We start from the raw sequence: 26,679 nt of genomic DNA, 5'->3' as shown, positions 1-26,679 counted from the left end.
AGAACTTCTAGTTCCAACATCGACCATTCCCAACCTGACTAGTGTTCACTAGAGACATATTTCTTCACGTAATTTATATTACTCCTCAGCTGGTTCAAATGAAGCTTGTCTCCTGTGCGCTGGCATCCACAAAAGTCTTTTTGGATTTTTTTTTGTGCATTTTTTTCCCTGAAGAAAGAAAAACAGAGCATTAAGCAATTCTGTTTTGATTTTCTAAAGATTCATATAAATTTGCTCTTTGGATTTATTTGAACCGTATGTCCACCAGCTGAGCCGAAAATCACACAAAAAAAATCTGTCTTAAGGTCCTTCTACCCATCTATATTGTAAACATTAACAGGAGGACTACTGAAAGTTAACTTTCTTAGAGAGGAACAACTATGTTTTCAAAGTACTGTACAAGCATTACCAAATTTTCACTGGTCCTGATTTATGATTTTTGGTTGCACATTGTGATTTAGCTGTCATGACTTGATCAGTCAATGATCAATCTCTGCTTGGTGGTTATTCTTAATTAATTAACCAATTAATTAACTAATTAACCATTCCCCTTAAAAAGCCTGGTGCACCAGCCCCTTAAATTGCTATTGTAACAGCGGATTTACCTGGTAGTAGAATTGCTTCTCTACAGAAGAAACAGATCAGTTCATGCATGAAGTGAAACATCTACAGAGACCATGTATAGTTGTGGTCAAAAGCTTTTGAGAATGACACAAATATAAATTTTCACAAAGTCTGCTGCCTCAGTTTTTATGATGGCAATTTGCATAAACTCCAGAATGTTATGAAGAGTGGTCAGATGAATTGCAATTAATTGTAAAGTCCCTCTTTGCCATGAAAATGAACTTAATCCCAAAAAACCAATTTTCACTGCATTTCAAACCTCCAACAAAGGGACCTGCTGACATAATTTCAGTGATTCTTTCGTGAATACAGGTGAGAGGGTTGACCAAGACAAAGCTGGAGATCAGTGTCATGCTGATTGAGTTAGAATAGCAGACTGGATGCTTTAAAAGGAGGGTGGTGCTTGAAATCATTGGTCTTCCTCTGTTAACTATGGTTACCTGCAAGGACACATGCAGTCATCATTGTTTTACAAAAAAAGGGCTTCACAGGCAAGGATGTTGCTAGTTACTGTAGATTGCACCTAAAGCAACCATTTATTGGATTATCAAGAGCTTCAAGGTGAGAGGTTCAATTGTTGTGAAGAAGATTTCAGGGCGCCTAAGAAAGTCCAGCAAGCACCAGGACCGTCTCCTAAAGTTGATTCAGCGGCGGGATCAGGGCACCACCAGTGCAGAACTTGCTCAGAAATGGCAGCAGACAGGTGTGAGTTTATGTGCACGCACAGAGAGGCGAAGACTTTTGGAGGATGGCCTGGTGTCAAAAAGGGCAGCAAAGAAGCCACTTCTCTCCAAGAAAAACATCAGGGACAGATTGATATTCTGCAAAAGGTACAGGGATTGGACTGCTGAGGACTGGGATAAAGTCATTTTCTCTGATTAATCCCTTTTCCCAATTTTTGGTGCATCAGTAAAAAAGGTTGTCCAGAGAAGAAAAGGTGAGGGCTACCATCAGTCTTGTGTCATGCCAACAATAAATCAACCTGAAACCATTCATGTGTGGGGTTGCTTCTCAGCCAAGGGAGTGGGCTCATTCACAATTTTGCCTAAACACAGCCATGAATAAAGAATGGTACCAAAACATCCTCTGAGAGCAACTTCTCCAAACCCAAGAACAGTTTGGTGATGAACAATGCCTTTTCCAGCATGATGGAGCACTGTGCCATAAGGAAAAAGTGATAACTAAGTGGCTCGGGGAAGAAAACATCGACATTTTGGGTCCGTGACCAGGAAACTCCCCAGACATTAATCCCATTGAGAACTTGTGGTCAATCCTCAAGAGGCGGGTGGACAAACAAAAACCCGCAAATTCTGACAAACTAAGCATTGATTATGCAAAAATGGGCTGCCATCATTCAGGATTTAGCCCAGAAGTTGATCAACAACATTCATTCAACAACAACAACAGGGCGAATTGCAGAGGCCAATATTGCAAATATTGAATCTTTGAATAAACTTAATGTAATTGTTAATAAAAGCCTTTGAGACTTATGAAATGCTTGTAATTCTACTTCTGTATAGTGTAGAGACGTCTGACAAAAAGATCTACATACACTGAAGTAGCAAACTTTGTGAAAACCAAAACTTGTCATTCTCAAAACCTTTGGCTACGAGTACGGCACAGCAGGATTCCACCAAAGTAGAGGTCTGCATTAACTTTTTGGAGCAAGAAATGAATTAAGATAAATAAGTGTTGCTCAAATGTGTTTTTTGTTATTTTATCAAACTATTAGTTATGTTCATGAGTGAAAAGAAAGCTACACTCAATTTTTCACTGAATTAAAGAAAAATAGGCTGCTATGCCTAATTGGGTTTTTACACAGCCAGCCTATCCTGGAAATTTCAGAAGGACGTTAGCATTTTGAAAGTCCCTCGTCACTCTCATGAGCACTCAGCTAGTGATGGTAGAGCCAGCATGAATATCTTTAATGCTCAAGGATGCAAGTATCTGCTTAACGAAAAGTGAATATAAAACTATTTAACTACCTGATGTAAAATTAAGTAAGGGGAAATAAAATATTTGGCAGTCCTTGTTATTGTAAGTAACAACAATGGGAACCACTTGCCTTTTGCCCGTTGGGACAAATGCAACAAAGTGCTATCATACATGTCTGGCACTTCAGGGTCATGTGTGTTCAGTTTTAAGACTATAGGCTGGTCGGACTATACTGACATTCACTGCAAGTGCAAGCAAATCAAGTGACAACTACACTAAAATCTGAAACAACACATAAACGTGAATTTTTTGCAGATCTATAGACCTATTATTGCAAACATTGTTGCAGGTAAAACATGCCGATATGTATAACTAACCTACAATTATGTAAAAAATGTAACCTGCTTAACTGTTAAATGTTTAACTTATCCTGTTTGTTGAGGCTACAGACTTCTCTTTATGTTTGAAATAACCATAGTGAAACAAAACATATTCCTTTGTGGGTGGGAACTAGATGAGACTTATAAGATGCAGGCAGGAGCGGAAGAAAACATTTTACAAAATATATAATTATTTTACATTAAACACCTGCAACCATACAAATAAACCACAAGTGTTATGCAGCACTGCTGGCTGAAGATCTGGGGACAAACCATTTTGACAGATTTAAAAAAAATCTTGATGTACACATTAATCTGTAGGGTTGGGAATCACTAGTCACCTCCCAGTAAGATATTGTCATGATTCCTAGATGCCGAATCCGTAGTTATTGTTGTTCTGTAAGTATTGCGATTCTACACTCAGTGACAAAAAAAAGTTAAGCACCCAGACAGAGTGGTGGAAATGAATGAATGAATCTGCACATGGTGAAAGGTCATGTGACTATATTGCAATGATTATAATATCAGATTAAACAGACAACAGAGTTGGCAGCATGGGCACATTGCTGGTCCCATGTCAGTAGGGTGTGGCACATGCAGTAATAAGGGGCAGAAGGGAGTCGTATAGCCATCATATCCTCTCCCGTGGCAAGTCGGCCCACCGCTGTTGTAACTGGCCTTCAAGATCCTGCAGGTTGGCACTGGGTCTGAGTTCGATTGGGAAAAGATCAGGGGACCTGGCTAGACTTGGGAGGACCTGAACATGACGCAGGCAGTCCATAGACACACGTTCCATGTGTGGACAGGTATTGTCTTGTTGAAAAACTGTACCAGGATGCTGTCTCAGGAGGGGTAAACATGCGTACACAGGATATCACTGATGTAGCACATCAGTGTGCTGTCAGGGTCCTCAGGTAAACTAACTGAGATTACTTGAAGTCATACCCTATGACTCCCTACACCATGATACGAGGAGTAATGCCAGTGTGTCTCTCCACAACATTGGCAGAATGGTCCTCTCCCCTCGCTGCCGCCTTACATGCACACAACGGTCATCCATGGTAATGTAGAACCAAGATCCATCGCTGAACATGGTATGATGCCACTCGTCATCAGTCCATGCTTCCTGGTTATGGCATCACTCCAAAGGCAGCCATCTCTATGCTGGTGTTAACGGCAGCCTACGCATGGAATGATGAGCTCATAATCTGGATGATGCCAACGGTATTAACCGTTTCTATGATTGTACATTATTGTCCCTCGTGTTTGTTGGGAAAAAGAGGGAGTAAAGAATGCAAACACTTTGGAATGCATTTGCTTTCTATGCAATACATGAGGACTCGTTCCCAAAACACGTGAAAAAATAAATAACCGCAGTACCATTCATTGTGCTTTTCATCACGTTTTTTTGGCCTCCCTAGTGTGAACATACCATTCGTCTAAAATCCAGCACACATAACAACCATGCGCGTATATGCACTGGCCAGTAGAGAACCCATCCTCTTTATGCGCTCGAGTCTGCACAACACTCGCTCGCTCAGTGTTAAATTACTGTTAAATATGAGGCACCAAACTGGACAAAAGCCTTGTGAAAATCACGAGAGGGAATGAATGTACACAAGAGATGTTGGAAGTGTGCGCAAGTATACGACTTGGCGCGCGAGAGATGTTGAGGGTGCACGCGAGCAAACGACTTAACGCACCAGAGATGTTGGAGGTGCATACAAGCAAACGACTACCGCGTTTGAGCAAACAAATGTACGTGAAAGATAATGAAAGTTCATGAGAGAACGAGTTATAGTGCTAGAGAGAGGATGAGTTTTATGGAATGCCAAAATGAGATAAATTAATATATCTATAAATAAATAATGATTAAATAAATATTTCAATAATTAAATGTGTCTTTTAATTTTTAAGTAATTCTGTAAAATATACTGACGTTTTATTACCCAATATTCAGTTAATAAATATACAAATATCAATTTGATGGCAAACTACCTGAGACATAAATAAAAAGAAAAAAATGAGTTAGAATGACCATCCCCTTATATTGATCAGCTTCATGCAGACGTGATAACTGTTTCCACTCTAGTATATTTAAACATATGTTTGACATATATGTCTGCATAACCAAGCGTAACCAAGATGTGGAGCCCACTTGACCATAACGCAGGTACTGTATGCGTACAGCCGAAAGTAGCTCCTGTATCAGAATGGGGTGAGTGTATATGATGCCAACCAGTAGTTTGGAAGCTTTAATGGTCCCAAAGTCTTACGATGTTGAAGATGAACATGTTTACACATTCATTTTTGTCATCTTAAGACGTACAAATTTGACATGTTGATTCAAAGGGTTTTGACCCTAATGGCGCTCCATAGTATTTACTGTGTCCAGAGAGTAAAAAAATGCTGTCGACACATATTGTCTCACGGCTTATACCCTGACAACGTTCTTTATTTTCGATGTTTTTTAATGCAACTAATTCTGACTTCACTATGAAGACATTTACGAAACACTTCCATATCCATTCCCCCTCAAAGTGATTGACAGAGTGCACCATTATTATGAAAATAAGCATTAAACAAAATGGTCATTTGCAATTAAATCAATGTGAAAAGTTTAACTTCATTGTTAAGTATAATTTGAATTATTTAATCATATTTGCATTTTGTAAAATTATATTTTTAATAATAACTAATGAAAATCACAACAATATTACAAAATACAATTTAAAGATATCGGTAGAAGACAAATGTTATACGAAACATAATACCTTTAAGGAAATACTTAAAAATAACTGGACACAATTAGGTCTACTGAAATATATATATATTCAATTTATTTATTTATAGATCATTTATTTATTTTGAGTATTATGGCGTTCCTTTGAACTCATCCTCTCCCACACACTTTTGTTTGCTCTCGCATACCTTCAGCATCTCTTGCGTGGTAGTGTGTGTGAGCAAACACCTTATCAACATCTGTCGCGTACATACATATTGTTTCTTCTCACGATTATTGCTTGCCTTTTGTCCAGTTTGCAACATTACATGCAACATATACGTGCACATGATTCGGATTCTGAGACTAACGCAGAGTGAGCGAGTGTTGTGCAGACGCAAGCATGTAGAGAGGATGGCTTTTCTGCTGGCATGCACATATGCATGTGTGGTTTTTATGTGCGCAGGTTTTGAGATCAGTTCTCTTGAAAGCCAAAGTTCCATCCATCAATCCATCCATCTTCCAAACCGCTTATCCTATTGGGTCGCGGGGGGTCCGGAGCCTATCCCGGAAGCAATGGGCACAAGGCAGGGAACAACCCAGGATGGGGGGCCAGCCCATCGCAGGGCACACTCACACACCATTCACTCATGCATGCACTCCTATGGGCAATTTAGCAACTCCAATTAGCCTCAGCATGTTTTTGGACTGTGGGGGGAAACCGGAGTACCCGGAGGAAACCCCACGACGACAAGGGGAGAACATGCAAACTCCACACACATGTGACCCAGGCGAAGACTCGAACCCGGGTCCCAGAGGTGTGAGGCAACAGTGCTAACCACCATGCCGTCCCCAAAGTTCCTCCATACATTGGATTTAATCCTGCATTCGAAGTCAGAGAAAAATGTCATGAAAACTTCCTATCGGAAATACACCCCTTTTCCGATGTGATGTTGTTGTACGAAATTCCTTTGTGTTGTCATTTCAACATGGTGGCTTACACAGTCAGCAGTGTAATGGTTAGGGAGTTTAGAGAATATCATATCATGAACATTAACAGTATCCTTGCATGCAATATAAATATTATTACCAGACTTGTTAGTGTCTTCTATTTGTTTGTGATTTGTTTGACTGTTAAAAAAAGAATCTATTGAAAAGCTTTTAATGTGATTTGACTGGTTAATATTTCTGATTTGTTTGCCTCTCGAAAAAGAAGAATATTGCTTCGAAACTAATTTATTAACCTTTTAAATTGTCCTTCCATGAGCTTTTTGTGCTCAGACAACAACAAGAAAAGTATGTTTGTTTCGAGATGTGTAGCTTGAACAGGAGACGAATGTGACATCACATACCTTGAAATTTTCAACTTCGCCAAGATAATCAAATGCAACCATACATTCTTTTCCTCTCACGATTTTTGCTCAGCTTTTGTCCGGATTGACGCCTCATATGTATGTGCGTGGTTCAGGTTCTGAGACTAACTTAACGCCAAGCGAGCAAGTGAGTGTCGTGCAGATGCAAGCACGTAGGGAGGATGGGTTTTCTGCTGGAGAACGCATAAGCATGCCTGTTTTTTATGTGTGTGGGTTTTGAGACTAATTACATGCCATACCAGTTTACCATTTAAATTTTGAAAGCCAAAGTTCTTCCATACTGTGGAGGAGCAGCATGAATTTCTGCTTTGTTGGCCACCATTCCTGTTGCTGAACAAAGTTAGAAAGTAACTCCTGTCTCCTACTTGCATACTGGGATGCTGTGCTGTCTGTCAATGTGGGACTAGTTTAGAACCTCGAAACTTACATCCTGAAACTGCTGGTCAAGAACTGTTGGCGTAGAACTGCAGTGACATATGTTAGTGTGACTCTGCGAAAGGATGATATTGGGTGTTATGTCCGTCATACCGTGCGTTTCAGACTGTGTGTTTTAGATCATTAAAATAGGGCCCCTAAAGTAGCAGCCTTTTAGTTACATACTACATTCACCTCAAATTTTTACAGAGCTGGAGTATTAAATGCCAGATATATGTGAATGAAAAAGAAGAAGAAAAAAAAACAGCTAAAGAACTGGTCACTGAATTTGATACTCTGGTAATCTTCCGTTTCCACACTTGTTAAAAAAAACACATTGCAATAAAAAATGCATTGTCGTCAAGCAAATATTTTGTGTTTAAACATTAGTTACGCCTTAGATATATAGCCAGTTAGATTATATACCATACATTGTTCCAAAGCAAAATTAGTTTTTATTATCTTGAAAGTTTCCTAAATATTCTGTCTATAGTGCAGTTAAATACCAACTCTATTACACCAGTTACATGCAGAGTGACATCTTATATGTTTCAGAGAACCAAAACTGGTCCCACTGACTTTCATATCCAGGTTACCAATGTGGCATCACTGTAAAATTAGGCCTATATTCTGAGAGAAAATGTCCACTTTATTTTCAACTACAATCTGAAAAATCTGTGAAAGTTCTTTAGTCTCCTTTATTCAGTTGGTCCTGTTTTATGTTTTCTATACTAGGTGAGTGATAATTAGAGCTGGATTTTTGGCCGTTGGTTTTGTTGATGTTGCTCAAAGAAGAAAGGGCAAGGGGCAGATCTTCTTAGAAGTGTGTATAAATTATTGATGTTTACATTTTGTTATTCTCTGGCTTGATATCAGGAGCTTTAAAATGCTCAAAACATTCATGTGTGAACTGAAGAGAAAGGGAAATGCAAATGATGACATCTCTCTTTTGCGGCTGATTGACAGTTCCAACCAACACATGAGTCCCTAGAGACATTTATGCCAAGGACTTTGCTGTGGTTTTGTAAATTAGAGCTGGCATATACACGAAAAGCCTAAATTTACTTGATTCAGCAAATTTTCAAATGGAGCCCCTTCCCAAGCATCCACAGAGACACTCTTGAGATAGAAGTAAGTATTCATCAAATGATCAACATTTATATTGATTTCAGTGTGCATTAGCAGTTTAAAGGCAGTAGTGTTTTGACACTGCAAGCGCAGGTTTGAATGATTCTGTTTGAAATGTGAATAAGCGATGCGTGTCTCCCAGGCTGCCGTCTGCATATCAGAATAAGCAGGGTGAACGGAGGCTCATAGCAAATGATAGCCAACCTTGCAGTGCTTCACATTTTTTGGCAGACATTTTGGGTGATGCTTAATGGCATTTATGAAAGGATGTTTTTTCTCTAGAAATAGGCCACTTTGGGCATTGATGGTAGCAGTGAACTTTCCCCCCTCACCCCTAAGTTGAACATTCACACAGTATGGTAAATAAACAAGTCAAATCCTTACATTTTATTTGGGGATTTTCAGGATTGCTCAGTACTAATGTACAACCATAATCTTCTCAATAGAGTACAAGAAGGTTACAGTTGTTTATTTTTGGTAAACACCGTTGGATGATTAGTACACCCTAAGCCGCCAAAGGTGCTTTAGCATGTGGAACCTTTGTCATAAACGCAGTGCATTTAGAATTTTTCTGTAGTAGTTAATATTACATCCCATGAGCCTGCCATGCGAATATTAAAACGTTAAAAAGACTCATTACTTCCAGCTCAAGAAAAAGTCAATAGTTCAAAAAAATAATAATTAAATGAATTGCAGTTGTATGCTAGTACTGTATGTCATTTGCATAATTCACTCTATCTATCTATCTATCTATCTATCTATCTATCTATCTATCTATCTATCTATCTATCTATCTATCTATCATTTTATTTATTGGTAAATTTTGATTGAATAAACTCATTAGGTCAAAGGGAAACTGTGCACCGTTACAATGGAGCCGTCTCACTGTCATGATGCACAAGGTGCCTGGAGTAAATTGCTTCTGTCTGTAGACTGCGATTGAGTAATTAGGATCCTGACATGGCATCTACGCGCTGGCAAAATGAGGGCGAATGAAAGCGAAATCCTCTGAGGGGGTAGAGAGAATTCCACACTGTTTGCTGCTAATTTTCTGGAGCTCCTAGTTAGGTTCATTCTATTCCCTCTAAATGAATGTAGTGGCAGGCTGAGTTTGATACATATGCAATAACTGGAATGAAAAACCAGATGCATCTTTCTGTTGATTTACTTTCTTATTACTGAGGGTGTCATTGATTGAGGAGCTGTTAGCATCCATGGAATTGTTTGACCTTTGCTGAGTCTTTTGGAAAATAAGCAAAATGGTTTTCAATGGAATGAAAGTGATTGCAGTTTATACACACAAAGAAATGAATAGAGGTGCACATTTTATGGGCCTTTAGAAGTTACAACATTACGCCGAGTTCATCTGCATAATGTATAGTGGAGTTAATGGTCAGATTAACTGGCTTGTTATGAGTTAAATATGATGTATTTCCAATCGTGTACATTCGAATTGAATTTGGGTTATTGATACTTTTCACACATTTTCTGTATCAGTGAAAGTTATTGTTATCCGTCTGTCTGTTGTCCATCCATCCATCCATATTCTTATTGCTTCTCCTGGTTAGGGTCATGGGGGGCCTGGAGCCGTACCCTATCAGCATTCGATGCAGTGCTATGGTACACCCTGAATGCCAATCCGCTGTAGGACTATTATTGTTGAATATGGATCATTTATATGCTGTATTCTGTTGTTTCAAATTTGCAACATGCCAGATGTTTTTTATTAATCATATCTAGTATTTAATATGACCAGTGCACAGACAGTGTAACACAGATGCTGCCGTACATGTACAATAATAATAAGAACACTAATAATACTAAAAAATGTTTACAATTAAATATAAAGGACTGCATAACATTACAACACCAGTGGCATCATTAATCTGACATCTGGCCTTTAGTATGTTTTTTTCTATTGAATGTTTTGTTAGAAAGTAAAATTATTATTTTATACAGCAAGTGTCTGAAATTGTGTGATATTTCTACTGCTTTGTATGTAGACCATAATGATGACATATATACTTCTTTTAATTAGTTTTTGTTCCGCCTAGAACAGCGACAAGATTTTATATAGTTGCGGTTTCATGATGACAAAACTAAAATAATAAAGTGTAAGCTCTATTTCACACAATATATGACGGTACTGTACTGTATACTACACAATGCAACACTACATTCTGTACAATGTTATTCTATATACTGTACTATATTATAATGTAAAATCCCTAAAACTCTGATCAGGAAAAGCAGGTGGTAGATTAATGGATATATTTTATACTATGCTACACCATAGATTCTATTATACGATGTCATATAATCTATATTTTTAAAAAGTCAAATTTAAAATTAAACATGTATCACAAAATTGTATAATACATTTCATGAAAAGAAAGAGTGCTCGATAGAAGAGTATTGTTCTATATTTACTTTGATTTCTTGCAATTTATGATGTATCCACTGCTGAGACATTGTGTATATTTTGTTCTTACTAGGAAAATGGATACTAAAGTGGATGTCACCTGATGTTATCTTCTTATGACTGTACATTGTGCTGCAATGTTCTGAAACTGCTGTTGCCTGTGTGTCGCATTGTTTTTAGAAAGAGGTTCAGTGGTGCCAGGACGAGGCTCAGAGGGCGGCACTGGACCAGATGTCCTTGAAGCTCAACAGCCAGTTATACTGTGCTGACACCAAGAGGCGGACGGAGTTTGTTTATATGTCAAGTGTGAAGTTTAATTCATCTGGAAGCAATAGGTATGATTAAAATTCTATAGGTTTTGGCATTTTATTATCTTCATGTATTTTTTTTTAATTAATTGATTTGGAGAATACATATGAGATTGTAATTTTTCTATATTAAGTTATGTTCTACCCTCCAGGCCAAAATGCACCAGTCTTTTTTAACTCTGGAGCGTAGGCTTTACTCCCTTACTTGGCTTTGAGTCAAACATTGCTATAATCCTTTTAAGCTTCTCATTCTAATGATTTATTTTGTGGAAAACTATAATGATCCCTCTTTGAATTTTAATGATAGTTGCCTGTTCAAGGATTCATTGTTTTGACTCCTTGGCCCTTACCTTTGCATGGAAGCATGTCTTTGGGGAGGAGCTGTCGGACGCTATAGCCGTAGCCCAGTTCTTGCTGGTTAGCCATAGTCGCTCAAGCCTGTCGGCTTGGTTGCATACCTCTCAGCCTTGACGCTGCTGAATATGGGACAGTTGCCATTCAAGGGGATAAAATCAAAATTCCAGCTGCAAAAAAATCTCTCCAAGACAGAATAAATGCTTGGGGGAGATGTTAAATCCCACATTAGGAGGAGGTTTTAGCAACATAAATTAAAAGGCTCTTTCTGTAAAAGTGTCTTAGAGTAGGAAAGAGGTTCCCATCCTTTCCTATTTTTCAGTGAGACTTGATGCCTCCTATAATTGGAGCTCAGAATGAATTAGAAACCATGGAGGGGTATTTTCACATCACTCATAAAGAAGGATTATGATGATGAAAGATTGATATCAAGTGGATTTAAGCTGAAGTTGGGAAAATCCATCCATCCATTTTCTGTAACCACTTATCCTATTCAGGGTCACGGGGGGTCCAGAGCCTATCCCAGAGGCTATGGCCACAAGGCAGGGAACAACCCAAGATGGGGCACCAACCCATCGCAGGGCACACTCACACATGCACACCTATGGGCATTTTTAATAATTCCAATCAGCCTCAACATGTTTTTGGACCAAGGGGGGAAACCAGAGTGCCCGCAGGAAACCATACGATGACACAAGGAGACCATACAACCTCCACACACATGGAGCTATGGTGGAGAATCCAACTCTGGACTGTGGTCCCAGAGGTGTGAGGCAACAGTGATAACCATTAACCACTTTTACTTGGGGAAGTACAAGAAGCGACAGCATTGTAAGGGATAAACGAAATGTGACTTTAGCTTTTACTTTTTACCTTTTTTTAGGAAGGGTCTCATAATTTTTTTTTTTTTTTTTTCTGAGAATGTTTAGCAAACATTTATCTGATATTTGTAAATGTGATGCTGGGTGATATTTTAATGTACTTTTTGGCTGACCAAACGTATATCCAGCTCTATAATGAGATCTAGCATTGAATGCCTAGGGGTGACTTTTTTTCCAGGCTAACATATTGTGTTGTTTCTTATATTCATGTCTTCTCTGTTTTTTTTTTTTTGATCAATGTTTTATGGATTACAAGCAAGCTAAAATATTCATATGTTCTTCTTGCCGTTTGGTATGATCAATGCCTTCCACAAAGTGGCTAATACACTGGACTGTGCTTTTTGAAATTACATATACGGTCCTGAAATAAAATCCCATTCTTCAGTTTAGTTTGGCATTTCGCTGAATTGAAATAAGAAGCTGGATGCTGTTATTTTTGTTCTCAGATAGTTATTTAATCTAATTTATTGTTTCCTCAGCTTGCCATGTTGCTTATTTTATTCTTCCCCAGGATTTTGCACAAAACATGAAGTGGCAATAACCTGACATAACTACGCTGATGTCTGAACTCACATGAAATCATATCAGTTTGCCACTAATGTTTCAAAGATGTTGCCCCCTGCCAAGGAGAATTCTACTCAGAAATGATATTTACTTGTTTTTGTTTGCCACCATACAACGTTCTTTGTATTTAAAGAAAATATCACATGGAAGGTGAACCGATGGCTAGAATTTATTTTCCTGAAAAAATCACCCTTTGATGTTAACAGGAAGTCAAATTCTGGCACAGTCAAAATTGTCAGAATTTCTCTTAACCCAGAGAAACATCCTTTGCATGCAGTTATCATTCTGCCTCAGTCAACTTGTGTATTATATATTTAAAAACATTTTTTTATTGTGACATTTGCTCTAAAAAGGGGATAATTTGCTTCCTTTTCAGTCCCTTGATGTCCCCTGAAAGCTTGGCCTTAGAGTATTTTACATGAACTTTAAATGTTCACTCACAGTTGAATCTGCCTACTACTGGCAGTGATTCACACATGAGGCAAGGTAACATGAAACTGCTTATTTTAAGATGTTATAAAAAATGCTGCCTGAAATAAATTTCAGCCAGTAAACGTGACAGATAACATTTTGATAGAATTCTTCTTAACACTAATCTTGACACTACATCTGTCTGTTACATCCTGCCCATCATGTCTGCCTGACCCTCCTGTTTTCTTCCTACCATGGCCCTGATGAGCAATGTCTGTTGTTTGTTATCCCTCATTAGTCTTTGCATTTAAGTATCTGTTTGTCCGGTCATTGACGTCTCTCCTTCTTTCTGCCCATGTCCTTCCCATACTAGTCTTCTTCTTTTGATCCCTCTCGGTCTCGTTTGTTTCCCTGCTCCCATTCAGTTCAATGAACCCCTTTTTGTTTGCCAAACACCTGCCTTCGAGTCCTTCATCTCATATCTCGTGACAGAATGACCAGATTTCCAAATAACCCCTCCAGCTTGCACCTACACTCCGGCTTCCACGCCTCCCAGCACCCAGCAGACTGAATACCCAGTGGGCCTCGGATTCAAGGACCGAAGGGGATAGCAGTGCTCTAGAAGCCACCCTACTTTCAAGTGGAGGACTTCTTTTCCCTCCTGCGTACCCATCTGAAGTGGAGGAGTAATCCCACGGTCTGGAGGATTCCCAAGGCCAAGGCTTTTTTCCAGAAGGTGTGGAGGGTGCTAGTAACACTCACCCTGGACGTGGATCCCCAGGAGCCAAAGAAGGTTTGGCGCTTACTGACTAACGTGTGGAGGCTAGTCGAACATGAGGCCCCTCAGTCTGCCGTATGATGCCGCTTAGTACACCGTGTGAAGCCTCTCTGCTCGCCACCTCTCCACAGCATGAAGCAGCTCAGCCCATTGGCTCTTCATAGCCTGTGGACTCTCTGCAACTTGTTGCAGCTCCAGGTTCTAGCCGAAGAAGGAGAAAGCAGAAGAAGCTGGCTGTGCCCTAGTCTCCTATCTTGCCTGACCCCATGCAGCCATGACCCCATGCTGACTTGGTGCAGTCAGAGCCCTGCCCAGCAGAAACTGCCACTGTGCCTTCGGAGCCCTGATCAGGGGAAGCTGCTGCTGTGCCTCCAGAACCCAGTCAAGGAAGGGCTGCTGCCGCATCCAAGTCTCCAGAGCCGGAGCCCAAGAGGGACCACTTCTCATCCCAGGGCTCCCAAGCCAAGCCCTGGATGGGCCGCCTCTTGTCCTGAGTCCTCAGAGTCTGGCCCGCAGGTGCCCACACATCCTGTCCTCTCCTCTGCTGTGCCGCCACAGCTCATTCTCACCTCTTCTGGGCCCTCAGAGCTTATCCAGAAAGGGCCACTACACCCCGTCTCCAGATGCCTAGCCCAGAGAGGGTCACCTCACCGGCGTTCCAGACTCCCAGTCCAAAGAAGACTACTCCACTTGAGTCCCTGGCTTCCCACCCAAGAGGGGTCACATCTCCTGTGCCCGGTCATGCAGTAGCCTTGCCGTCCCACAGAGAACAACATTGATGACGTCAGGTGTCCTAACTGCACCCTGCTCACCTCCAGGTGTCCAGGCTGCGCCCTGGTTGCTTCTAGGTGTGCAAGCTGTGCCCTTTTTTACTCCAGGTATCCTGTTGGCACCTTCCTCATCTCCTGCCATCCTGCCGGCTCCTGCCTCATCTCCTTTCATTCCCTAGGAGGCCTGGTCACTGCCAGGCCTGGTTTAGTCGACCCAGAAGAAGCCCCACCAGAAGATTTAGAATGGAAACCTCTGGGCTTTGCTCAATGTCCCTCTCTGTGGGCCGCCATGTCAGCCCAAAGTCCACACTGACGCAATCCAAGTGTAGTCAGCAGTGTTGACTGGGGTCCCAAAGAGGGGTTGGCCAAATCTCCATCCCCAGGACTTCCCTCTATGCCCTCCTGCTCCTGCCCTGCTGTTCCTTCAGTATCCTCCTGCTCCTGCCCTGCAGTTTTCTCTGCACCCTCCTGTCCTGCAGTTTCCTCTGTACACTCATGCCTCTGTCATGCAGTTCCCTTGGCATCCTTCTGCTCCTGCCCTGCAGTTTCCTATGCATCCTCCAGCTCCTGTCATGCAGTTCCGTTGGCACCCTCCTGGTCCTACCCTGCAGGTTCATCTGCACCCTCCCACTTCTGCCATGCAATTTCCACAACATCCTTTTGCTCCTGCCCTACAGATTCTTCTGTGCTCTCCTTTTCCGGCCCTGCAGTTACTTTGGCATCCGACTGCTCCTGCCCCGCAGTACCCTCGGTGCCCTCCTGCACCTGCCCTGCAGTTCCCATGGTGCCCTCCTACTCCTGCCCTGCAGTTCTCATGGCACTCTCCAAACCCGCTGTCCCTCTTAGGCCCTTAGGTCCTGCTGTCTGGACACAACCCCACCTCACTATTGAACAGGCCTCAGAGGGCCTGCATCCTAAGGTCACTGTCCAGTTTCCCTGGGTCTGGGAGACTTTTCGGACATTCCCCATTCGCTCCGGGCATGCCTTGGTCCTGGTTCCCAGTCCTCCCTTGGTTTTGTCTTGGTCTGTGTTTCCATCCCTGCTTATAGTTCTTTTACCTTGTTTGTGTCCCTGTCCTTATATGTGTCTTGAATGTTGTTGAATGTCCTCTTTTCTGTCCCTGGATTTGCCTTTGTTTGTTTCATGCCCTTCGTCATGTCATGTGTCTTGTCCCGTGTCCTGGTTTTTGTCCATATGGTATCCCACATATGTGCTGTGTTCTGTTTGCCTTTGTCTCCCTGGTCCCTGTTGATGTCTGGCATTTATCTCTCTGGTCTCTGGTCCCTGATCCATAGTCCCTCGTTCCTTCTCATGTTTAGTCTGTTTCGTCTTTGTGGTTCTGTTTGACGTTGGTCTTTCCTCGGGTCCTTTTGGTCCCTGGTCAGGCTCTTGCCTGTTCCATGCCTATTGTTGTGCTGTGTGTCCTATCCTGTTCGGTCTGCCCCTCTGGTCTTGTGTGGTGTCTGTCCCATGTACCCTATCTGGCTGTGCGCTGTCACACCCGATGTCCCATCTGACCCTGGCCTTGTGTGTCCGCCCTTATGTTCGATCCCCTTGGTACCCTCCCCTGTTCATCCTTCATGATTCTCAGAGGGGGTACTATTATCGCCTTCCCTTCATGTCCGCCTGACCCTCTTGTCTCCTTTCTAACGTGGCACCGATGAGCCATGCCTGTTGCTTATTACCCCTCATTAGCCTTTGCATTTAAGTACCTGTTTGTTTCATCAGCCCCAATGCGGTCATTGATGCCGCTCCTCCTGTCTTCCTGTGTCCATCCCCGTACCAGCCTTCTTGTTTTCACCCTTTTTGGTCTTGTTTGGTTCCTTTAGTTTAGTTCAATAAACCCCTTTTTGTTTGTCAAACACCTACCTTTGAATCCGTCTTGCATCTTGTGACACTATCCATAGCTGCTTAACTAATGCAGGGTTGCCATTAGCCTGGAGCTCATCCCAGGAAGTACTGGCCATGAGGCAGGGCACAGTCTGCATAGTAGTGCACTATGAGGGACACATACCCACAACCAGGGTGCTTTAGAGATACACATGCAGCTACACCCTGGGGAAACCCACAGAAACTCAGGTAAACATGCAAATTCCATAAAGGGCAAAGGTGGGAATAAAATCCACAACCTCATACTGTAGGCATGAAGCTACTGTATGAAGCTAGTGCTACTCAGATCGTCTGTGGAAAATGTTTAAGCATTGAAATTATTTTGTGTTGTTTTATTTTTGGGTCAGAATAAATGCACTGTCTGATCCAGCTGTTCGAAGTCTGCAATGTCAGTGTACTGGATGCGGCAAAAAGAAAGGCATGACTGCAATGCATAAATCATCTGTTACTTTTTCTCTGTATGAAGTGAGACAAAAGTACTGTCTTACAAAATTCTAATGGGAATCAACAATATATCTTTTGGTCCTTTGTTTTATGAGGAATATAGTTCAGGAAGATGGTGAATAGTAGATGCAGAAGCATTGTTTTCTGTGTAGCATGCTATAGTGTTTGTTTTTTCACATTTGTTTATTCTGCAGCCTTTCAGACTTTGAATTGGAGTACCAGGACCTCTGGGATTGGCTGACAGACATGGAATCCACAGTGACGGACAGCCATGAGCTTATGATGTCAGTGGAGCAGCGACAGCATCTTTACAAGGTCAGTGCTATGGTACAATACTCAGGGCAAGACTTCCACTCTCATAGAGAATGTCATCAAATTAGAGGGTTTATTAAAACTCCCCAAAGCTGCCCTTGCTGTCTCACCTTCCCATTCTTACCTTGTGAATTTCACAAAGCTCCTTTTATCACATTTCATCTAGTGTGATTTCATATAGGAACAAAGATCTATGAAGATGAGCCGAAACAAAAGTGGCGAGAGTCGGTAGCAAATAGACAGGAGTGAAATGAATAAAAAATGCCTGCATTTGTTTATATTTGAGGTTTCTGACACACATGGATGTCCTTCGGGTGTGAACTCGGAATTATGAAAGGTAAAAAAAAAGGAAAGTGAGCAGAAGAAAGAGCATTTCCTCCTTTGCTTTAAAGCTTTCCCGATATGCGCCTTGTCTCAATGAATTTTTATTAGTGATAGATAAAACAGGCCATAATGCATTAAGTCAATATGTTTGTTCATGATTAAAACAAACTGATTTGAGGCTGTGATATTGATTCCATTCCCTCTTCCCCTAATAAATATGTACTCCGTTGCTTGTTTGTTATCAATTTTTTCTCTATGCTCTAGCCGCACACATCTTTTTTTATCTGGCTAACACTGGATTGATTGAGAATGGGGAATTTGGAGGTCCTTCGGCTGGTAGGATGTTATTTGCGAAGGCTGGGGGATTTTATCATGAGTGAGGAGCAGCCCGGGCCCCTCGAAGGCACTGGCCGTAAATCAGGCTCATTTAGGCCATTTTTATTGTACTGATTCTGACACTCGTCATCCTTGAATTGCGTTGAGCATATGGCATATTTCAGAAGAGCAGATTGTGAATCATAAAGAAATAAAATTAATAACCGCCTTCACAACTGGAAACAACATCATGACCAGAAACAACTATTCTTAGCATTTCCTCTCACATTTTCATTTCAAAATTGCAAAAGGTTACAGTCAAGGTCAAAACTAATCTTCTCTGGAATATTGACCTCACAATTAGTCATTTTTTAAAGTTATAATACACAATTTCTTTTTCTTTTAACTTCCATGTTGAAGGACTGTGTTCTGCCTTTCAAAAGAGGGAATTTAAAGCATTTTTTGACAGATTCTTTGCCAATTGCAAAGTTTCTAATAATTTTACTAATAGTAATTTTATAAAACATTAATTTTCAGGATATAATTCTTTATTTTCATATTGCGATTTCTGTGAATTCCGATGTCATATTCTTCATTTCGCATGGTTATTTAGTGAGTTTACCTCACCATACTGTAAAACATTTAGTTTTCCAAATCTCGAAGGATATGTCAACATTCTTTTTGACAGGATTGCATCTCTGCAATTTCTGACAGCTTGAATAAATCAAAGTTAATCTGTCCATATCTGATGCCCCAATCAAAGCACCATTTGCCTCTTACACTCTTCTCGTTTCAATGGATTTAAATCTAGTCTTTGGGCACATTCTGTTTTGATGGAGGCTTTTCTTCATTTCCCATACCTTTTGAATTTTATGTAGTTTCCCAGCAGACAGTGTGTATGCCCATCGACTGTTGTTCATAAATCATGCATTAAAAGATTTGATCTTAATTAGTGGAATCTCTTGTGAATCCTTGTTCAGATGCATCAGAAAAGTCTCTTTAAATTTTTCTTCAAAAGGGCATTATTTACATGCACCGTGAGATTTGTGGGACTAGTAAAAAAACAACCTGCCTTACAGCCGCAGATTCCTTTGCCTTTACTGTATTTTTCATTATGTCAGTTATTTAGCTTGTAAATTTACTGAATGTGAAGTAATGATTGAAGCAAGGGAGGCTGAACTTCAGAATCAGGGCTCCGAAGTTTTAGCATTATGTCAATAATTGAAGAAAAAAACTGCATAAATTATGTAGGTTCCTGAACAGTGTGTGTCGTGCCTCATTCTGAATGATGCTGTTTACTAAGCAAACATATGTAGATTGTAGATAGATGACATAGATGCATTCAAGTGTTGATTAAAAAAAGTAAAACATTGCTCATTTTCTTCTTGTGGAATAAGAAGTGTGAAACTTTGTGCAAAAACTTTTTATTTTCAATCTGTGATTTAACAAAGGTCTAAGTTGATTTCATGAAGAAGCTTGCAATAAGGAACAGGGTTCAAGAGGTCTGTGTGCAATTATGGTGCATCAAACCAGTTAGAAATGCATCCATAATATTGTTTTGGTTTCCACTACTGTTGTTTTGGTGTTTTGGCATACAGAGTTACATGTACAACATATTCACAATGCTGTAGTGAGCTAGTTTAACTAGAAGCAGTTCCGTGTTTTTATGAAAAGCACACTGAGAACGGAGCAGCATCTGAATGTAAAAATTGAGGTTAGAGCGTTCGTCTGTCTTGCTGCTCGCCTGCCTGCTTCATGCAGGGAGGTCGTGACGCAGGCCTGTTTTATGTAGCAGGAGCAGGTGGTGTTTAATGTGTAGATTTATCTCTGCGGGGTTCTCAACTGCAGCAAGAGGCCTAGCGAATGCAAGGTGCCCTGGCCAAGTTCCCATCACTCAGCATGCAGATACACACATGTGCAGGTGCTGTTGGTCTGTATTAAATGTACAAAATTCAATTAAACTGTTTTACAGAGTAATGCTAACAGATTGTATACTGTACATGTAGTGGGTTTTAATAATTATATAAATTAATTATGTGTATACTTGGTAACACATTCTATGAAGCTCTTTTTGTGTAGATACTTTCATAATGCATTTAGTCAACTAAATCTACAGTACATGCTGTCAAATGAAATTAACAGGTTTAGCTGTAGTTTACGCATGCATGTACACACACACACACAAATTAGTCTACATCTTTTCACCATAGATTCCTGAAGGAAACATCTGTAAAGCTGTAATCGTAGCATGCCATTAGGTTTGAATATAATCTTTAAGGACATGGACTGGGGAGCACTTTTATACAAGTACTAACGAGGGAGCAAAACTAGAGGCAGTTGGAGTGAATCACACAGGGGCAGGAACGAGGTAAGACACACATACTGTAACAGAATCAGAATCATGTATCAGAGCTGAGCGGAGAAGGATTCTGTCTGACGTGATGATTTACTGATGGTACCCAAACTAGTATTATCCAGTGTGCATACAAAGATCTGAAAAAAGCTTCACATCGCTCATTGTCCAGTAGTCTGTTTGTAACAGTTTTGTTTGGTTTATTTTTCATCAATGATTTTAAAAGCATTGTCTTAGTTTTTATTATTAAAGGCACCTTATTTATTTTTGTCACAGAAAAAAAATGTTGACGAGTATTTTTCGTCTTAGTTTGTACCAACAAAATTAACGCTAATGCATGTATAACAGGTTATTGTCTGCTTCATATAGGAATACAATCATATGTATAATATGTTTATTGCTAGCGAGAAAGTTCTATCGTGTATTTTTCTTCACTTCAGTGCATTTCAAGTCCACTGGTATCAGTGTGTTGCTGTGTTTGGGGTTGTGCATTTTGGGTAGCTGTATACATCTGTGCATGGAAGTGGCGAAACAGAATATGTGCTGTTTTCTTTTGTGAGTGTGCAATATCCACATGACTGTGACACCCTATGTGAGGCGTGTGTGTGTGTGTGTTTTTGTGCATGCATGAAAGAACGGCAAACTGCGATAAAAAATAATGTGTCCCGCTTACAAGTGAAAGACTGAAGAGTGTTCATGAAAATGTTTATGCTCAGATGTCCCTTTAAGACACCTGATTTTAAGGATATTCATTAACCTGCACTTCCTGATATACTGTAGGGAAATTACTGCAGTTATCATTTTGATGGGAATCTGTGTGCTGATGGCCATGTTCATGTGACCCAGATCATCATCCATTCAGAGGGACATATCGGATTGAAGAGTGTAATGCTTATCAAATAATCACTGCAACCAATCCAATTATTCTACATCTGTGCTTTCCTTTTTTGTCATTCCCTCTGGGTTCATGACAAGCAAACCGTTCATGGGAGAACAGAAAATAGCTAGAGGAAACAGCACTTACGCAATTTTCTGCTTGACTGTGCATGTGTGTTTAAAAACCGCAGTTCTGTCTTAACTTACATTTTCTTCTTTTGAGATACATAAAATTATTTTTGATAACTGGATGTATTTTATTCAAAGTAAATCAAACGCTTCAGAAGACCCTGCCCCCCCTCCATCCCCCCCCATCTAAAGTTTGCCACCTCAAAGTTTATGAATAGCAGGACAGCAAACAAAAGCCACACTGTATTTGTAGAATGCTTGGCTTCAGCATGTTGCCTGGGCAACCCCAGTTTCACTTCCAAAAGTAAACAAAAGGTTTTTTTTTTTTTTTCTTCCAAACTTACAATTAATAAAACTCTTCCGGGACAGCTTGCAACAATTTGTGCCACTTGGCAGGCACTGAACTGACAGTTTATTGAAATAATATGTACACATGTATTACAGCCTCAAAGGACATGGAACCATCTGTGTGTATGCATGCTTATATGTAATGCATATATGTTTTTCCACTGAACTTCGGAAAATTCGTTTTTATTGCTATTGTTTTGGGGTTCTGTGGGGCTGTTCGTGGATATTTTCAGTGGTGGTGCGATTGGGAGGGATAGCTGGCAGTGTTTTGCCATCTGACACAATCCCTCATTCAGGGTACCATTCTGGGCCTATGTCCAAGTACGGCGGTGTCCCTCTTTTTTTTTGGGGGGGGGAGCTTATTGCTTGGTTTGATGCTGTCTCATTTGTGAAGATATGCTGTGAAAACTTGAATGTGTTCTCGGTGCTAACCAGTCTGCCATGTATGTCCAAAAACCTCAACTTTTCATTGTAACTGAAGATGATAGAATTTTCCAGGTGACATCTCCTTAGTACTGCAACTGCAGGTATACAGTTTACCCTACAACCCTCTGTAAGACTCTATTCTCCAGCCCCCTTGTTCCCAGTGTTATTGTGTATGCGCTCACCCCTGACTTGTCGTGATGAAGCTGCATCAGCAACACAAAGAGCTCAGTGTTGTGGCTGGATCCCGCTCCTGCTGTGTATATACATGTGTGCGTTTGGGGATTATGTTTATATTACATTGTGGGGACTAAATGTTCCCCAGAAATGTAATAAAAACCTGTCATTTTGACATTGTGGGGGTCAGATTAGAGTTTCCCCATAGAAATGAATGGAGAGTCCCCACAGATTACAAACCTGTGTGTGTGCGCGCACACGCACATGTTTGTGTGTTTGTGTTTGTTTGTGTGTGTGTGTGTGTGTGTCTGTGTGTGTGTTCAAATGGCCTTCTAGGGTGAGAATGTTCTAAGAGAAACAGAACATACCACAGGAGAGAGAGAGAGAGAGAGAGAGAGAGAGAGAGAGAGAGAGAGAGGGAGCACAATGCAGTTGAAGGAACCAGACATCAAACTGAGCCCAGCTGCCCCTACCAGGAGTGGGTATCTTACTGCCAAGATGGTTCTCACATCTTTGAGTCACCGTGACAACCATCCCCTTAACTAGGCAGGGACACAAGGAGAACAGAATAGGAGCAGGAAGGAATAAGAGTGACAAGTTAGGGAAGAAGCAAGAAAAGACTTTCCATTTTATTTACTCATTGAACATTCAAAAATTGAATGAATCAAACTCTACTTTGAAATGACTTTCTGCTCCATTTTGAATATATAAGGATGTGTTTTTATGTGACTGTTACAGAACTGAAACGTTAACTTCCAGAAGTGAGGTAGAAATAACATTAATACGGTTTATGCGCAGAGTGTCACAAACCTCTGCTATGAAGGACAGATGAGATAAAAGGGAAGAGTCAAAGAAACAGTGGTAGATATTTCCGGGTAGAAGGGATAACAGAGTGGCAGCAGTCTGGCAGAAGAGACAACGAGAAGGGGACAGGAAGAGATGTATAGGAAGGGGTGAGGAAATAAAAGAGATTCTAGACACCCAAGAGAGAAAAGAGCTAGAGGGTGGGCAGAATGGAGACACACAACGGGAAATGGGAGGTATGCTGTAGCACAGCGCCTCTTCTGGTGTGAGCCGTCACATAGCACCTCCTAACAATTATAGCAATAACACAATCTAGCCTTGTAGCACACGTGGGGCCTTGCTGTATTGATGCTAGTCCTATATTCATCAAGAGACAAGATGCCAGGAGCTGGCAGTTTTGCACTACTGTGACATCTCTCTGTATCTCTGAGGAAAAGTTGAAAGCAATCAATACCGCTTCTCTGGGTCGCCACAAAATCCCACCTCTTCCCTGCTTGAGTGATGTGGCAAGAGGAAAACACTACAGGTGTTGCACCAAAGCACTGGATGACGTGAAAATTTCATGTTGTTCATCATTGGCGTCAGGTCTCAGCTACAGAGGTCATTGTTCCCCCCTCCCCCCTCTAATCATACACATACTGTCATCCCCCTCAGACAAGGTCGAACAGGGAATTTTCACCAGCCATTCCCACTTCTCATAATATGACCTGTCTGTGGGGCTCTCAGACACCTAAGTGGAGGGAGATTAAAAGGCATTCTACACCTCGATCCAGCACATCATCACACTCGAATTTTTATGTCACTTCTTGGCTTTTTCCTCAATGATAACCATAAATTAAGCATGTTGCTTCTAGAGTAAGTGGACGACTCCAAAACTCATAACTATTCCAGTATGCTGAATTCTGCCAAAGGCTATCCTGAAAACATAGAAGAAACCCTGTATGAAGTGAAAGGCACCAAATGAGCTCTTCCTCTGACTGATTACTAATATTGCAGTACTGTATTTAATGAGTCGTTTCCTTAACAAGTAGGCTTAGGTCTATGTGAAAACGGCCTGCACATCTCCTCAAGCAATTCAGGCCCTGCAGCTTGTTCCATTCGAGTCTGTCTAATTACAGAGGTTATCCTGGACTCCCCCACTGCTGAATTCCAATTTCAAATAGCCCATGGTCCTCCAGTAGACATGGAACAGTGGGAAGCACTGGGCCTTTTCTGATTTCATACTCACACTCATTAATTCCACTCCAAATCCAATCAACGAGTTACAGACTAGTGGGAATCCTATGCAGAGCCTCTTACAGTGCATTATTTTGTATAGTTACTATAGCACAGTTAAAAAAATACTCCATTCACATCATGGAAATTTTATTCTTTCTATTAATCGAGAGGACATATAGAGGTCAAATCTAAAATGAGGAACATTCACCTGAGGATTTGCATTTAGCAGAAACTTACAGTTTCAGCCAAACAATTAAGCTTTGGTGCTTTACTGAGAAAAAAAATGTAACAAAAAGGAATGACAGCTTCCAGTCGTGCAAGACAGCCTGGAGTTCGAGGTAGTGCAGGTAAAGACCTGACATGTCTTGTAATATATGGAGAGATGTGAGAGAGCGAAGATTCTCATTATTGATTAGCAACAGCATTTGGTTCACCGAAGTTAAGATAGATGTTGCCATAACAACACCTGTACAAGTAGATTTAAGTATTATGGTCTGTTTTCCTTTCTCAAGAGGAGACCTGGCCCTCACAACAGTGAAGACAATTGTGCTATTTCATGTAAAAAGGCCATCGACAGCAGGGTTTTATAAAAGCAAATGGGAGGGGGATGATTGAAGGGGAGAAGTGGACCCTTGAGTCAGGCACAGGTTTGAAGGGCTTCTTCTGTTGAAGGCAGAGGCAGTGCATATGAGCAGTCCAATGTCTTTAATATGGAGGCCTAGCAAAGGCCTCACAAGGGCCTTGCACAAGACTTTCCTTATTGACTGTTGAGAGACTGGAAGAGAGACTGCATAACCATGTACACCTCTGATATTTCATGATATTTCCATTATAGTAGCAGTCAGCTACCGATAGGACTGGTCAAATTCCAATGTGCCTTTCATATGTACAGCAGAGTGAAATGGTCTTTCTTTATATTTTATGTTTCTATAAATTTAGCAAGTAGCAACGTTATACTAAAACAAAGGCATAATGTAGTGCAAAGGTACAACCACTAGAGGGCTCACCTTCATAAAGCAGACAAGTGGGGTTTCTTCACAAAGGTGTTTAGAGTCAGCTTTTTTCTTTGCAAATAATCCAGCCCTGTTGGCCTGGGTTCTCTAACTTCTGGGGAAAAGCCAGCTTCCTCACTGCCCCTTCACACTGGCTCAATTCTCCTTCCTTCCCTCCCTAAGCCTTGTGTCTAAGATCAATGAACTCACCCCCTTCCATATTCTGCATGTGCAGCCTCAGCTGCCATGTTTCATTTAGTCACTTGCCACATGCATAACCTAGAAATTAGATACAGAAAACTGTTTTTTTTTAATGCTTTATGTATATTATTTATTACTTATTTTATTAATTTGAGCACTAACTCTGTTCTGCCATCAAAGGAGATATTTGCTTCTACTCCGTCACCAACTGAGCTGAGCCTTTTAAAAGAAATACCTTTCTAGAAAAAAAAACATCTTCCTTCGTGATTTTGGATTATCCAGGCTTTTCTTGAAAGCCCTTATTTGTTGATCGTTTGTGCTGCAAGCCACTGAAAAATAGATGTGCCAAACTACAGAGGAACACGTCTGTGTGAAAACAACAGGGCTGGTCTGGAGGGTGGGAAAACACGTACACCCTTGAGATTTAGAATTTTAAAATATAAGGAAATTTTGTTGTCAGCAAATCCAATGGAGGCCCATTATGCTGTATGCATAATTCAAAAACACAAATATCGTTGTTGACATGTGCAAGGCATATCATTTACAAGCCTGTCTCTGTCTAGAGGGGTAAACTCAGGACTGGGAATTAGTTGGGAAATAAATTAACGTTTTGCCATAGCGCTTGCATCTAGATGTATCACTGCAAAAAAAACAGTGTAAAGTTCTAGTGAAATTTGGTAAACTGGCTTACAGTTTTGAAGCCTTACTATTCTATTTTAAATATATAATAGCTTATTCTGAGATCATTCCAAATAAGGCTTCAAGATTTTATTAAAAACAAGTGGTGTCAATGCACATAAGAGAGTATC

The 26,679-nt window shown here is 40.7% G+C and overlaps 1 protein-coding gene across 8 annotated transcripts in view; it reads left to right on the top strand.

Moving 5' to 3' along the window:
* Nucleotides 1-26,679, top strand: part of akap6 (A kinase (PRKA) anchor protein 6) — a 168,444-nt gene that overhangs the window by 105,082 nt on the left and 36,683 nt on the right. For all 8 annotated transcript variants that reach the window (XM_048974096.1, XM_048974095.1, XM_048974098.1 and 5 more), the window contains 2 exons: nucleotides 11,179-11,333; nucleotides 17,593-17,713. In XM_048974096.1, the coding sequence (XP_048830053.1) occupies nucleotides 11,179-11,333; nucleotides 17,593-17,713 (276 nt within the window). The remainder of the gene's footprint in view (nucleotides 1-11,178; nucleotides 11,334-17,592; nucleotides 17,714-26,679) is intronic.

The sequence above is a fragment of the Brienomyrus brachyistius genome, chromosome 14 (assembly GCF_023856365.1).
Source record: "Brienomyrus brachyistius isolate T26 chromosome 14, BBRACH_0.4, whole genome shotgun sequence".
Taxonomy (NCBI): domain Eukaryota; kingdom Metazoa; phylum Chordata; class Actinopteri; order Osteoglossiformes; family Mormyridae; genus Brienomyrus; species Brienomyrus brachyistius.
This window is presented reverse-complemented; position numbering and strand designations above follow the sequence as displayed.